The sequence below is a fragment of the Notechis scutatus genome, chromosome 1 (genome assembly GCF_049901735.1).
Source record: "Notechis scutatus isolate UNSWTSFEM ecotype Mainland chromosome 1, rNotScu1.2, whole genome shotgun sequence".
NCBI lineage: Eukaryota > Metazoa > Chordata > Lepidosauria > Squamata > Elapidae > Notechis > Notechis scutatus.
The window spans coordinates 181444956-181461570 of record NC_142009.1 but is presented as its reverse complement, the minus strand read 5'-3'; the positions used below and the strand labels follow the sequence as shown (position 1 = coordinate 181461570).

At 36.2% G+C, this 16615-nt stretch overlaps 1 protein-coding gene across 2 annotated transcripts in view; it reads right to left on the bottom strand.

Annotated features, from left to right (window-relative positions):
- Positions 1 to 6872: 6872 nt before the first annotated feature.
- The window catches only part of CALCRL (calcitonin receptor like receptor), an 89359-nt gene continuing 79616 nt past the window's right edge, over positions 6873 to 16615 (bottom strand). For both annotated transcript variants that reach the window (XM_026668026.2, XM_026668025.2), the window contains exons 9-13: positions 16091 to 16151; positions 15909 to 15975; positions 12034 to 12252; positions 11380 to 11421; positions 6873 to 9255 (exon numbers count right to left, since the gene is read on the bottom strand). In XM_026668026.2, the coding sequence (XP_026523811.2) occupies positions 9031 to 9255; positions 11380 to 11421; positions 12034 to 12252; positions 15909 to 15975; positions 16091 to 16151 (614 nt within the window). In that variant the 3' untranslated portion in view covers positions 6873 to 9030. The remainder of the gene's footprint in view (positions 9256 to 11379; positions 11422 to 12033; positions 12253 to 15908; positions 15976 to 16090; positions 16152 to 16615) is intronic.

The window sequence follows — 16615 nt, the reverse complement described above, 5'->3', positions numbered from 1 at the left end:
AACTGAAAATGGAACTTAAAAAGTACAAAGAAGATGCACAAGAAGGGAGAGGTTATTTTGGCTTCATATCTCAGTTTTTAGAAATGGACATTTGGAATTATGAGAAACAACAAGAAATGCCTGCAGAACAAGAAGACTGCGACAAAGAAGAAGCCATCTTTAATGAACAAGTAATCTTAGATGGGGGGAAAAAGGAAAGGGGGTAAAGAGAATGGAAAGTTTAAGATTGGGAAAAACAACTCCAAAAAAAAAAAAAAATAGAGTGAAAAATAAGTATAAAATCAGAAAGCAACAGAAGAGGGAAATGCAGAAGAGAGAATTAGAAGTAGAGAGACAAGGGGGTAAAAAGGGGAGGGAGAAGATGAGAGGGAAGAAAGAAAGGAAAAAAAGTTATAAAGGACAGAAACAAAATATAGAGAAACAGGGCCTATTTAGAGATAATGGGTGAAAACTTAATGGAAAAAGGGATTCTGCAAAGGTACATAAGATAGTATGGTTATATTAGAAGCAGAAATAATTTTAGAAAATATGCAACAATGTATGATTAAAATGTCTGATAAAATAGCTATCGTAATTCAGTGGAATGCTTGTCAATAAATAAATGTAACAAAAGGTATATTTAGTGATTTATAAAACATATGTGAAGAGAAATAAGGGAAAAAATAATTATGGAGATTATATGTGTTTTTAAGGAAATATGATATTTAATTGAAAAATAGTGTTAAAGACATTAAGATTTTAATGATTATTAATGATAGAAGTGAACTGGAATGGAATGAGGGTTTATAATTACATATATTTACAATCTTTTTTAAAAAAAGGATATAGTGTGTATTATAAGAATGTACCAAGCAGAATTCGATTGGAAGTTATGTATTATATATTATATTGAAGGTCATAACCTTAAGGTATATATTGAAGTTTAAATAAGAGTTGAATGGATGTAATTAAAAGATATAAAGGTGTCATACTCCAATTAGTAACTACAGGAGAAAATTTTGTTTAATGATAAAAGATAATATGAAATTGAAACAGAACAGACAAAAGTATAAATATAATGATTTGAATTGAGATGAGATAATCAAAATAAAATTGAGAAAATTAAAAGAGGGGAAAAACTGTATAGAAAATGTAAAATAGTATAAGATATGGAATAGAATACAAAAAGGAGCATGAAATTGAGTTTTCTGTCTGTATAAAGAAGTTCAACCCGGGATCATGCTATTTTCAAAAAAGATGTTTTACTTGTATTTTGTATGTGTGAAAACCCAAATAAAACTTTATTTAAAAAAAAAACAATACAAGAGCAAACAATAGATACAAACTCAAGGTTAATCGCACCAAACTTGATTGCAGGAAATACGACTTCAGCAACAGAGTGGTCAATGTCTGGAATACTCTACCTGACTCTATGGTTTCTTTCCCAAACCCCAAAAACTTTAACCTTAGACTGTCTACTATTGACCTCACCCCTTTCCTAAGAGGTCTGTAGGGGGCATGCATAAGCGCACCAACATGCCTACCATCCCTGTCCTATTATTTCTTTTATTTATTTTTTATTTTTCTTATATGTATCCATTTATTCATAACTATGTTTTTACTTATACCTATTATCTTGTCAGCAACTGACAAACCAACCAACCAACCAACCAACCAACCAACCAACCAACCAACCAAATAAATAAATAAATAAATAAAACGAGTTGGGCTGAGAAAGAGCAACTGGCCCAAGATCAGCCAGCTGGCTTTCATGGCTAAGGCCAGAATTGAGCTTACAGTTTCCCAGTTTCTAGCTCATTGCCTTAACCACTAGACCAAACTAGCTCTCTAGACCAAACTCTCTCTCATATTTTCTCATTGAAGGCTGGAAAGTAATACTGTATTTTTTTCAATGCTACTTGCTCACACAGATAAAAGTTCTCTTTCCTGTATCAAAACTATGTCTATCCATTCTTAAATGTCAGTTTTCTTATTCATACTCATGTGCTGGTAAGATTTTCATTTTCTAGTTTGTTTCTCTTTTTAAATATTAAGTTCATTGGCTTCACTCTATTTCTTCTGTTTGTGGAAGAAATTAGGATTCAGGGAAAAAACCCAATGGAAGATACTTCTTGCAAACACATCTGAATTATTAAGGATAGATGGGTGGGTCTTAATTTATGAGACCATCACATTTAAAGTTCTGCACAGATCCGGATGCAGCTCACTTTTAAAAAAAATAATTTTTAAAACAAACATTTAAATGTAGATATTTGATGTTATCAGTTCTCAGAAAGAAAATTAAAGAAGAAAATCCACTGCAAATATCAAGCTCTTGTGAGAATCCACTTACTAGTTAGTTTAATGTTTGCTTTGCAACAGCCAATTGAATAGCCAATGTAACCAAGGGATACTTTCTATTCATTAATGTTTTCTCATTTCCATAATTTAGAACAGTAGAATTGTACTTTTCTCCTTTTCATCTTGCATTATCATACTGTGGCAAAAGAAACAACAAATTACATTCTCATGCCAAAAACGGCACATCACTGTGAACTCCCAAAAAGGATCACTTATCAAGCCCTCAGTTGTATTTTATATTTTAAAAAGTCAATGGTCAAAAATTGATTTCTACAAAGAAACTGAATCATTTTTATCAGATTTGTCCTATTTTTACTTTGAGAAGCTTGAAACACATTAAACTTTTACTCAAAATTCTTTAGGCTCAGTTATCTAATTCAATTACATAAACTAGCTACCTTTATTCACTCTGTTTTCATAGAAATTCAATAGATTGTGTGTGTGCATGTGTGTGTGTTGGTGTGGTTCAAACTATATCAGCACCAAAAATGAAAAAGTTGAAATAGTGAGATTGTTAAATTTTTGACTTGGGAGTGATGTTTCTTTGAGGCTCACACTCTCTTTTTATCCAGATTGCAATTCTATAAAACTCTTATCTTAGGTAATAGATTTTTATTACAACAAAGTAAGACCTCCATCATTGCTCCCACTGGGCTCTGGTTTTAATTAGAATTCATTTCATTCCAACAAAGTGTTGCTGCAGTTAATGTCATGTGAACCTCACTATTATTGTATGTTATGGTTCCACAATCTTTATTGGCTTCCTTTGTCCACCAACTTTTTGAATGTAGTTGCTGGAGTACTTTTCAAAACTGCTACTTTGAAATATGGTGTGTGCGTGTGTGTATGTTTGTGTGTGTAAAATAATAGGGACTTTTAATATTTAATTTATTAATTTATTTTGGTTTTTGATCTCACCTTAAAAAATCTCATTTCCTATTTAGAATATGGCAGCCAGCCTAATATTACAATTGAAAATCTGGTTCAACACATGAAAATAAGATTGCCTGCATCTCTACATATACATCTTAGGGGTTTTAAAAATGAATTTATAGAGTTAATACTGAAAAATCTCAAATCCAAATGTGATCGTCTAATATCAACGGGCACATTTTGCCTCATTTTGTACAAGTGTACTGGAAAATCTTTCCTCCATGGTACTGTCTTGAAGCATAAATAATTGGTAGACAAATGAGGGATATTGCCTAAAATTGGGGAGAGGAAATCCCATTCATGAGAAATGTCATCTCCCTACATTTCAACAATCCCCTCTATTTCTGTCAGTCATTTCTACCACAGCCTACTGTATTCATAAACAGCCTTCAATGTTTAAGAATAGTTTGGCAATGCAGCTGCAATGCAAGGAAGAAGACACATTAAATCATCACCCAATTCCTTTCAACTGCATTTCTTTGGATCCAACCCATACATATTATCCTGGCTCTTCAACTTTTTTCAACATGGAATATTGTTTGAATTGCAACATTCTTAAGATGAAAATGAATCAGAATGATAACTGCTGATGATGATAGTAAAACTGAGAGACCAACAATCACCCAGATATTGAGACTCTAGAAAGAGTACAGAGAAGAGCAACAAAGATGATTAGGGGACTGGATGATAAAAAGTACAGTTGCTGGAATTGGGTATGTCTAGTTTAATGAAAAGAAGGACTAGGGGTGACATGATAGCAGTGTTCCACTATCTGAGGACCTGCCACAAAGAAGAGGGAGTCAAGCTATTCTCCAAAGCCCTTGAAGGCAGGACAAGAAGCAATAGATGGAAACCTAGAACTAGAACTAAGAAGAAATTTCCTGACAGAATAATTGATTAATGGAATGACTTGCCTTCAGAAATTGTGAATTCTCCAACACTGGAAGTTTTTAAGAAGAGACTGGACAACCATTTGTCTGAAGTGGTGTAAGGGTTCCTGCCTTAGCAGGGGGCTGCCTAGAAGATCTCCAAGTTCCCTTCCAACTCTGTTATTCTTATTCTAGGAATCCTGAGGAAATAGTGCTTTTTGACATTTCATAAACAGGTCTCATTTTTTTTAAAAAAAGTTCATCAATTTGAAGTAAAATCATGCAATATTAAGAATTATTTTTAATTAGATACTAAAATTAAAATGAGTGCCTTTCTGCCTCATTCTCTTGCATGTTTTCAATGACAAATTCTTAAAAGAACTTTCAACTGTAGTCTGAAATGCCATTGTTTCAAGAGTTGTCTTTTGTAGTAATATGTATAAAATAATACACCATTCATAGTATTTATTATTTGCATCAAGTGCACAACAACTACTTATGCTGGGTTCAAATAATTAAAGGGTTGGTTTATTCAAATTTCTTCTTTGTCCAGCATCTTCTGCTGGCACATATACTTGAATAAGCTATCTGAGAGAACATTTTCACCATCTTGTTTCCATTCAAATGTAATGTTTTCAGACTTATGATAGTACAGCAATAAAGTATTAAGGGTGTTCCAAATTATTCTCTCAAAGCAGTGCCTTGCTCATTAATTTAAAATAAATAAATAAAGAGTCTTAGTAAGTGATTTTAAGCTGTGGTAAATCTGTTCTGAATTGTCTTCAGATTTGTGCCAACCAAAATGATGCTACACATTGTAATCTGTAGGAAAGATGATATCCTAGAAGATTACAACTTCTCAGAAGTCATCTTCTCCTACTTCATAGAGATGAAGTTAGCGTACCCATGACCAAATCAAAAAGAAAAAAGAAAAAGAGGAAAAGCTGGAACATCAGCACTTGGCTTTCCATGATGCAACAGTTAAAGCAGATGGAAGAAACATGTATGAGAATCAAAATAACACATTTTGTTGTGCAGGTTGGATCCAGATGTGATTCCAGATGTCAGCACATTGAACTTGCATTGTGAAAATAACATGAGAAGACCAAATCCATTTTTTGAAAATATGATTTCTCTGACCTGCATTCTGTTTTGGAAGTTTTCTTCATTTGTCTCATTTACATTACCTGTTACGTTCTTCTTGGCCTTGGGCTGAAGGCTAAGTGGATGTTTAACAATCTTTCAGGGGAAGCTGATTGCAGTTGTTGTTGGATTCTATTCTGTTTTGTTTTGTTTCTGAAATCCACTTAGCTTTGGTTTCAAGGATAAAAGCTTAACAATTTTTTTTTTCATAAAGATACTTTCTTAAGAAAATAATTTTTGTAGATTTTTTTTAAAAATAATCATAGTCTGGACCCAATCTTGATTGCAATCATGTTTTTCAAAACAAAGAGATGTGCCTGAAATTTTAAGGATCTTAAATATATGCTATCATCAGCAATTATAATACCCAAATAAATAGTCCACTGCCTATGCAATGAAAAAGTAAAATATAAGTGTTTACCAACTGTCACCTAAATTTGCCCATAGGATTATTGATAATAAAGTCATTGTTCCCCCTCCCCCCATGTGGTTGGCTTTATATGTCCATTTGAGAACATGCCCCAATAGCCTGATTCACCCGTATGGTTAAAGAAGAACTCTTTGATGTCTAGGTTGACAGAGGAAGCTAGCTTGAAATGAAATCAGCGACATTATAGCCTTAAGGTAAAGGTTCTCTTGCAAATGCGTGTGAGTTGTGTTCAGCTCTAGGAGGTGGTATTCATCTCCATTTCTAAGCTGAAGACTGTCCATAATGCCGAAGACAGTGCTGTCCGTAGACGTCACCGTGGTCATGTGGCCAGCATGACTAAATGCCGAAGGAACATAGAGTGCTGTTACATTCCCACCAAAGTGGTCCCTATTTTTCTACTTGTATTTTTATGTGCTTTCAAACTGCTAGGTTGGCAGAAGCTGGGACAAGTAACAGGAGCTCACTCTGTTACTGGGGATTCAAACCGCTGAATTGCCAACCTTCTTATTGACAAGCTCAGCATCTTAGCCATTGAGCCACCACATGCCTCGAGTATAGCCTTAGTTGGAGGTAAACCCAGATAAAGCAGTTAGTTCTAAATCTCAAATATCAACCAAATAGCTGCTGACTGGTTGCAAAATGACAATTAGTGTGTACCGTATTTTTTGCTCCACAAGATGCACTCCCCCCCCCCCAAAAAAGTGGATGGAAATGTCTGTGCATCAGTGCTGGTCCTTTGATGAATAGCAGCCGGGCCATGGCGGTGGGATCCTTTTGCAGTGCTGAACCCTGCCTCTTCCTATCTTTGTCATTGTTTGTCTCTTCTGTCTCTTTTCCACAGTGCAGGAGTCAATAGGCAGAGCTGGCACATCAGAGGACACGTATCTGTGGTCCCCTCAGGCTCTGCATGATTTTTTTTCTTGTTTCCTCCTCTAAAGCTAGCTGCATCTTATAATGCAAAAAATACAGTAACTCTGAGAAAAGAGGAGATCCACATGCTTCACAATACTTGGAGGGAGATTCTGCTGAAGATGAAGCTGCATTGGACATTTTACTCATTAATTTCAGGCAACAGAAGAATTTCACTATGGGCATGCTTGATCAACAGCAGCAACTTGACAATTCTTGTGCTTTCAAATTAAATTACAGTCAAGATATTTTTATGAGTTTTGAAAGGTTTATTTCACCTAACTTTGTTGTGATCCTGCATCTTTATTTTGCTATTCAGTATACAAGATTTATGGTTCTTTTTTTTTTTTAAGAATGTTTCACAAAGGCACAGCATAAAGTTTTTTATCAAACTTCCTTGAAAGACATTTATCTTATTCATACCTTGCACAGTTCTGGATCAGTTAAAAATACAGTTTTATCAGTTTATCAGTTTTATTCATTTGGCAAATCACTTCTGAGTGTATGTAAAGGCAGAAGAATAAAACCCAGTAACCCCAAGCAACACAAAGTTAAACCAGTTCTCCTATGCAAACCAGAAGAGGCTTCACTTCAGAAGGCTACAGCTACAATCTTGCAAACAGCTAAGATGGCCTCAAATCCCAATGACTTCCATGTGGCTTTCATGTTTGCGGATAAGAATAGAGGACACTTTGCTAATGTAAAGTGCTAACTGTAGCCTCTTAAGGATTGTCTGCAAGATCCAATAGGATGGCCTCATGGGCCATTTCATCCATTTTCTACAAATGAACAAAGTGAGGCAAGCACACACACACACACACACACACACACACACACACACACATCAAAGGACTCCCACTGGAAATCTGCCCGCACAACATTTTTTTTGCTAATTTCACTTTGTCAACTCCTCCTGAACTGGCTCCCCAACTACCCAGAGTAGATTTGGAGACTATACAGAGCACTGTAAAAGGGCAAACAGTTTGCCCTTCTTTCCCTTCCCTCCAGTCATCAATGGAAAGAAAGAACTGCACTTTTCTCATTAGCGCTTAAAAAAAAAAGGTCGAGGTCTACACAATCCTACTTGTGCTTGGCCAACATCTGTATGTTTGAAGCCAAAAGATTACCTATCTTAAGTGTCTGAATTGGGGTGCCTGGTATGATTAGACCATCAACATTTGGTCGTTGCTCACCCCAGTAGGAAAAACTCATTTCTAGCTAGGATGTTGAGTGAGAATGTCTCTGCATCTGTGAAGGTTATAGAGGGACCAATGTTGTCTATAAGTGTTCAACATTCTCGCTGTGGGGATCATAGAGCCCCTTTGCGAAAGCCTACGTCTGTTACTAGACACCGTCTTCTAATAATGATTTCCCATTCAGGAAAGTTTCCCATTCAGGAAAAATAAATAAATTAGGGTATGAGCCTCATCATTCCTCTCTGCTCCCTAAAAGCTGTTGCACTGTCTTGTCTTGTTCTTATTAAAGCATCTGCCTAATGAGAGAAGCCTATTTGCAAATTGGCATACTTTAAAAAAAACAAACAACAAAAACTTGGCACTTAATTTCTTTACTGAATACAAACCAACCACCAACACTGCCACAATGAAGCCCAGAGATGCAGAGAAAATCCACCTTTTCATCACAGTTCGTATGCCTACCAGATATTGATGGGATGACTATATTCTTTTCAATTGCTTACAGGAACTGAAGGGAAGAGGCATATTTGAAAATGTTGGCCCTCATATTTCTAGTAAATTTGAATCCACTTTATTTAGAATATTGCAGATTGGTTTGTATCCATCTTTGTCAGACATAGAAGTTGCACAGTCAATCGAAAAAATGCTTTGCATTTAGTGATTTTTTTCCCTTCAAGATTTAGGCTGTTTGTTGGTTGCACTTAAGACAACAGAATGTGATAAATACCGTATGTACAAGTTTTGAAGCAACATAATGGCTGCAAAATGACAGCCCAGTCATGATACAAACTGCTGAAAAAATACAGAACTTTCTTTGATTCCTTTCATACAAAATAAATTGCCCAATTTGTCTACACAGTAGAAGTTGAAGAGGCAAAGTTTATCTATCTCCAGATATATTCATATGCAGAAAACATATATACAAGTACAGATCTAACTAGGGCATGATTGATCCCATTAAAATCTCAACCAGCATCTTTCTGAATGTTTTAAATCAAGAGATTGAAGCTTAACATTCCAGTGTTCGGGTGTCACCAGCTCCAACATACAAGCATTCACATGCGAAGATATGCTAATGCATGTGGACACAATAAACAAATTGAAACTCATTATATTCTTCAAGAATAACCATTCCTCCCAAAAGTCACTGCTGCTCAGGGAGCCATCTATTTGAAATAACATATTGGTGAGAACTGACAGTCTTCTGTAATCACTCATACAGCTTTTCAGGTTTAAAAGCAACATTTTCCATCTCGTTAAAGCTTTTTCCATTTAAATGTTCACTGGGGCAGTCATGGTTAACACTGAAGCTTTGGCCATCAGTGAAGGAGGAAGACACCGTATAAGAAGTTGACCGGAGACCATCGGAGTGGGCAAAACTATGTTCAAACTGGATCATATACTGATTCCAGTGCCTTCGTAGTACAGACTGGACCTATTTTAGAAAAAAAGAAAAAAATAACTAATAGAAGTTAAAGAGGGAAAAAACTGGGACTTATTTTCTTTCTCTTCTACTCTGAATCAACAATTGCATATCATTGGTCAAAATGCAAGTCTATTGAAATTTTTGCTCCTTTCCAGTGACATACAGGTGAAACTCGAAAAATTAGAATATCTAATTCTAATTAGGGTATTCTAATGGGTTTTTCGTGAGCTGTAAGCCATAATCATCTCAATTATGACACATCACGGCTTGAACTATCTTGCTTTGCATGCAATGAATCTATCTCTTTTGCATGATATTCTAATTTTTCGAGTTTCACCTATAGAAGGAAAAACACTGAGCACTGAGCAACTAAGGTATATAAAGACAAGAAAAGATATTTCAAAAAGTCAAAGTATAAGGGGAAAAACATATACAATAACCACACTTTTTAGATGGTTCATTTGAGTAATTTAATGCTATACAAATTGTGGTTTTTAAAAATAGCATTAATAACTATTAAATACTGATTTATATTTATATTTCCACTTTCCATTTCTACTGCACTGAGACCTGAATTCTGTGATGCGGGTTACTTTCCTTAAGAACTTTATGCCCCCCAAATATACACCTTTGATTTAGGTGCTTAAAGACACAGAAATGTGCATGCAATGACTGTCTTTTTGAATAAAAGCAAAATGTTACAAAATATTTTCCAAAATAGTAGCTGTTTTAACCTGTTACAAGAACAGCAAAGAATCTTCAGATAGCACAAAAAGATTAACACATGCATTATAGAAGCTTTTATGGAATATGGACCACTTGATCTAATATAATTATTATATTTATTTAAAACATAGATTATTTATTAGCCCTGAAATTGTTGGCCTGCGAGGAAAAATCTCTGGTTGTTTGAGAATCCACATCTCTCTCTCTAAGCAACTGTAAGGATAGAGATTACATATGTATGTAATACATTTTCTGTAACACTACTGATCAATTTTAGATGCTCAGCAGCATGTGAGACAGTGTATTTTTTTTTGGCTTAATCCTGCAGGATTTTTCAGTTGATAAATCTGATTTATATTTCCATCAAGCTGGTGGAAAAACTGTTTCCTGAATAGAATTCACCTTGGTTAAAAATATGTTGGCTAATACAAATGAAGCCACATAAGGTCTGGATTTGTTTACCCATTTCTTTGGAAGGATGTTCTGTTTTACAATAGTTTCCGTTCAAACAATGTGGTAAGCCACCTGTGCAACAGGAAGTTTGATTTACTAGAGGCCTTGATGAAATGTGAATGGAATTCATCGCTTCTAAGAACAGTTTATAGCAGAAGAGAAAGACTGCAGGTCTGCTCTGTTAAAGATTAAGCGATGTTGAAGGGAACAAACTTGTAGCTCAAAATCATCAGCTCCTGATCAGTGTTTCCCATTCATGATAATTATTTGGGGAACAACAATTTTCTGTCATGAATCATAGTTTTATTCTTTGAAAACTAATCAAAATGTTGTAAGGGTCTTGTAGTTTGAAACTATCAAAATATAACTGCAAAATCAGCCATGTTTAGGCTTCATGGATAATTCTGGCTTAAACTTATTTATTTATTTTGTTTTTACTTCAAGAAATTTATTTATTATATTTGGTGCTTATATTTTAGAAAGATGTTGTTTCCCTTTTCAGCTACAGATAAGAAATTATTCCAGACAGAAAATTCAGTGTGACTTGTTGAAAGGTACAGTGCAGGAGTGCCAAACCCGTGGGCCGCGGGCCAGATACACCACACCCACCCCCAGCTTCGCAAATGGGAAAAATGTCACAAAACGTCATGTGACGGCAACGTGACATGGTGAGTTTGAAACCTCTGGTATAGTGCATTCTCTTTGAGTACTTTATGTGTGAAAATGACTAAAGCAGCAGTGGGAGGAAAAGATAGTTAATAGATTATGGAAGACAATCTTTTGAAAACTCCATGAAAGATGCAGGATGATTTAAACTTGACCTGGAACCATCTTAAAAGCTTTTTCTTTAGTATTATTAGCTCTAGTTACTTTTAAAACCTCAAACACAGCTAGGTGTCAAACCAGCAATCCAACTCATTCACAAAAAAGAGATATATAAATGAATTACTATACCTCTCCATTAAAAAAACAGAAGATTGTTGCCACCAGCAAACCCTGCAGGGTAAAACAAGAAATTATTACTCGTCTTACATATGTTTGTATTTGATAAATGAATATTATAACTGAAACCAGGTATACTCTCTGAAGTCATTCCATGGTTATGCTTTTAGCAGATTTCCTGAACTGCAACTCATGCCACTCCAGAGGAACGTTAATTATCAAGAATATTTCTTGAAAGAGTGACAGGCAGCTGGAAGCCAGTGCAGTTTACAGGTTATAAATATCATTTGATTTAATCTTCATTGATCCAACCTAGTTATACCAACTTAAATAGGACTAAAACAAGGGGATTCTAAAACATCTCCCCCCAAAATAATACCTTTCATGCACTAGTTCTCTAGTGGCTGCAGCTTTGATGTCATTTATTTTAATCTGAAAATTGTTCTTCTCTTTCTCATCTGGCTAAGAAAACAGATCTTAGAAGGAGATCTGTCAGAGCAGTTAACTACAAAGTTTAGAAGGAACTCATGCATGATTGTAAAAGACCAGGCTACAAAAAACAACTTTTATTCCCTTTCATATCTTTAGAAAAACCGATCCTGAAGGGATCATTTTGTACAGGTTCCAAGCACTATAAACTCCCAAACACTTCCAGACCCTTGATACCTGATAGTGCATCAGGATATGCGTCACATAGTTGAAAATCTCTAAAGCCACACGACCTTGGGGCACCCATGGGACCAGTATAAATTCAATGCCGAGTAGGGGCACCAGTATGAGGGTGGCTCTGACTGCCTTCATGTAGAGATTGGATTCCGCCTGATGGGTGACTTTTAACTTTGTGATTAGAACACGGACAATGTTCAAAAGGAAAAAGAGATTCACCTGCAAGGGAAAGAGGAGTCTTCTGTGAATGATTATGATTTTCTTTTACAGATTATATGTTGCACATTCAAATTGAAACCGCGAAAATATCTGAGTTGTGGTGGGAAGACAGTAGTTGAAATGACAGGGATAGGAGGTCCAAATCATTGTGAAAAAACGTAAAAAATGCAAGTGTTTAAAAAAGCACGTTACAATGTATTTGGCATTAACCATACTATATTATTTAAAGACTCTTTTATTTCACAAGAGGATAACAGATTCTTTGCATTGTTTTATTATATTTTTCCAAGATAGCAATTAGTGAATGTTTTGGTCACTTTGTATCAGTAAATAATGAAAATTCAGAAAAGAGCTCTGAAACATATCTAGATAGACCAGACCAGTCCAGACCTGTCAAAACCAATTTTTCTGATAAGATTGACAGGCTACTTTATTAGATTATTCTTAGCCCTAATACATTTTATATGGTTTATCATGAAAGAACGTTACCTTGAAGTAAGACATAACAAATTAAAAGTTTTCTACATCTTACATAGAATAACTATAGCACAATGGAAATCTTCACACTCAATATTTTCAAGGAAACTGGTCAAACATTTTGGAATTGTTTTGGATCTTGTCATATGTGGTCTATTTCCTCTATTTTTCCTGTCCCTCCTGCTTTTAAATTCTGTATTAATATGATGTTAGTAATTGTCCCGATTCTTTCCTTTTTTTGTATTTAAAGAAGAAAATCAAAGGAAAATATCCACACACATGCAAGTAGTCCTCAGCTTACAATGGTTCATTTAGTGACCATTCAAAGTTATAACAGCACTGAAAAAAAGTGACTTATGATCGTTTTTCTCAGTTACTGCACCCCCATGGTCATGTGATCAAAATTCAGACACTTAGCAATGTATCGTAGTTATGATGGCTCCCCATTGACTTTGCCTATCAAGATGGTCGCTATGAAGTATCGGTCATCAGAAATTTATATAAGGGCAGCTATTGAGCACAGTGATGCTGTTGCTTCCCCCAGAGAAGATGGCTGGTTCTTCATCTCCTTTTGGTCCCACATCAAAATCTGTACAGTATAAGTTTTATCTTCTATATAAGTGATGCAAGGACCTATTTTGAGAAGCATGCTCTTTCTTGACGTTTTATAACTGAATTCCCCTCTGTTCCCTCCAAATATGGAAGACATGAATTTCATCAGAATTTGAGCCTTTTGACTTACTGATGGAGCATGAAACTATTTTAACAACAAGCTCCAGGAAAATAGAATAAGAAACCTATATCTTCCAAAGCGATTCCAATTCTCAAAGTTAGACTGAAGGAGGCTCCTACGATGTAATGGAATCTCAATTCTTTTGTCTTAGGAGACAATAGGACAATAGAATTGTCTCTTATTGTCTCTTAGGAGACAATAGAAGACAATTCTGGTGTTTGCATAAATGCCATGAAAAGCTTAATCACATTTGGGAATATGACTGTACACACAGTCCCGGCTTCTCTTTTTTCCAGCCTCCACACATTCAGTGGAGGAGGACAGCTTTATTTGTGTTGACAATCTGACTGCAGCTTTCTGTGCAAGAATAAAATAAGGAGGCTGGTTTGTTCTGATAACTAACTGCATCAAGCCAATGCAAATACAGTCACTCCCACTTTCAAATTCAGTGGAGGCTGAAGAGAAGCTGGGATAGGATTAACTGCATGGTCCCAGTCTCTTTGCCTTTTGTATTTTCTATTAATTTGAGCTCTCTCCTGGAGCCAGGAAGTAGACCATCAAAAGACTATAACAGCAACAGCCAATGTCCTCATATGTGATTATCATTCATTTCTGTGAGTATTGGTCACCAAGCTGTGGCCAATTAATCATTCAAACTCCAATTCCTCTGATATTTGCCAGGTTCTACACCAACATCAGTTAAGAGGGACATTACTGTAATCCAATGTTTTCTTTGGAAATAAAGTTGTCTGTCGGGGAAAGAAATAGAGGAAAACTGCGATTGTAGAAAGCATCCTGGGGAGGAAATGGCAAGGTACAAGTTGGCTAATTTGGTTCCTGATGAATGAGGACTTTATGACTAGTCAGTAGTGGAATAGGTACATTTCCCCTAAACCAGCCATTTCGTAAGAATCTTCATTACATGAAAATCCCAATGATGCAAGCAAAACAGAAACCTTGGTCTATTAGTATACCTGTTTACATTGATTCTTAGCCTTCAATCCTGGAACAAATTCCATTAAATATAATGGAACTTACAGTGCATGTGTTACCAGTCATTTGAAAGCAGATCTGTCAATGCTTGACATCCTTTAATGATGTTCATTGCCCTTTTCCATACCTTTTTGCAATACTGTAATATAACTGTTCAGTGGGTGACCAGAATCAGAGGAAGTATTCAAGAATACAGCTGTATCAATTTATATATGCAACCTATGGCTACTCATTTATGATAATTTGTTGGATGCTTTTATACTATGGGAAATCAAAATGACATCCAATATTCAGTATTAAAACCAGTGATTATGCAACAAGTGGTTTTAGTTTCAGCCTCTTTCCTAATGAACACAAGCAACAGCTGAGGCTGGGATCTGATTAGGAAAGTGCTTGTTTCCCAAACATGTGAAGGGTAGAAGTCACAAAAAGCACTTGGATGATTGTCCTGATTTCAGGCAAACTTTTTCAGAGGACAAGTAGTTGCTAGAACGGAGGATGAGAACTCCTTGTTCAAGCTTGTGAGAAAATTGTTGATGGGACTTTGGCACATTTCTTGTGAATGCCACTCCTCAACAAGTTCCAGCCAAGACCTTTGCTATTAGTATCTGCAGTGTCCAGTGCCAAGATCGCTTTTTCCATTTCTCCAAAGTTTTCTTTTTCATCAGAGATCTGGTTTTTGTTTTTGTTTAAATATTTCATTTTTCTATGACTTGGGTGAGTATTTAGAAGGTTATGGTGTTACAATGGCTAAGGCAGGTAGTGCTGCTCCTACTGTTTTCCATTATCATGTTCGCAATCATTCTGCAGTTCCCCCCTCCTGCTTCCTGTTTTGAAAAGACTCTTCTCTCAGGCTCCCTTCATGGGGATGAAAATTGGAAAAGCTAGGGAGGCTGCAGGCTACTGGAGAGATAGTCTTACAATGGAAGTTGTAACTGAAGTTGAAGGCATCTTAAAAACAAGACTTTTGTCGTTCCCCCCCATCACTTTGTTTTTGTAAGCAAGGCTGGGGGGGGGGAAACTGAACGTCTGTTGAACATGAATATAAATGGTAACCATAGAACTGCTAAGCACCACAGTGCTGCTATTGCATAACCAAATCAACCTGCCAGGAGGCAAGAGAGACTGGTGGAAACAGCCCTTGCTGGAGCAACTGATCCTGCTCCATGCTAACGTCAATCTGTCCCAGGGGCCCAATAGTACAGACACTCAACTCTTTCGATTCCAACCAGTGAAACAGACTTCACAGGACTGACATCAAACACTGACACACACAACTTCACAAGAAATCTCTACCCTCAAATGTAGGTGACCATGTTCAATGTATTTTTTGTTTAGCTTACTTCTATTTAAATAAAAGATTAACAGTCCTTACAGATTGAGGAAACATAAAACCAAGGAAGTTCTTTTTTTTTTTTTTTTTTAAAGAGAGATTGTCTTTAAAAGTTCATACCAAAAGAGCAACGCAAATAGGACCATGGACGATGTACAGCAGATGAGTCTCTGAACTGATCCAGCAGCTGCAGAATATTAAAACAATAGCAAAAACAAAAGTTAAAGAAGAATAATTTTGTCCTCTTTCTCCTAAGAGACTTTTTTTAATTAAAAACTTTTTCAAGGACAGGAATGACTTACTAGTCATCGAAATATAAGCTTCTGGCTACAGCATGTACGCAGGAAGGTATCAACGGGAAGCCTGTGAAGAGCAAATGATGGGTTTCTTACTGAGACATCTCAACTTAGGGAGTGCAGAAGCAAGAGTGGTGTAGTCTGCCATTCTCACAAGGACACTAGGAAATATCACCCTTCCCTCCCAGTAGATGGAAGACCAGGCACTTAAGAGAGAGGGGGGCTTCAACTGACTGGCAGCAGAAGGCAGTGTGATGGAAGAATCTTCCAATCTGCAACGGAAGAACCCTCAGATCCTCAGTCTGTTGCACCTTCTTCCTCTATCTCAGGGATGTCAAATTTGCATCATCACAGTGTTGCCATGTGACATATCACAACTTCCCCCCCTTCGCTAAACTTGGTGTGGCCATTTCCAGCGTGTGATGCATCCAGCCTGCAGGCTGTGAGTTTCACAGCCTTGGTCTATCTCCTATTGCCTAGGCCCCAGTTCTCCTTCCCTTATGGGACTAATTGCTTTTGACTAAAAACACT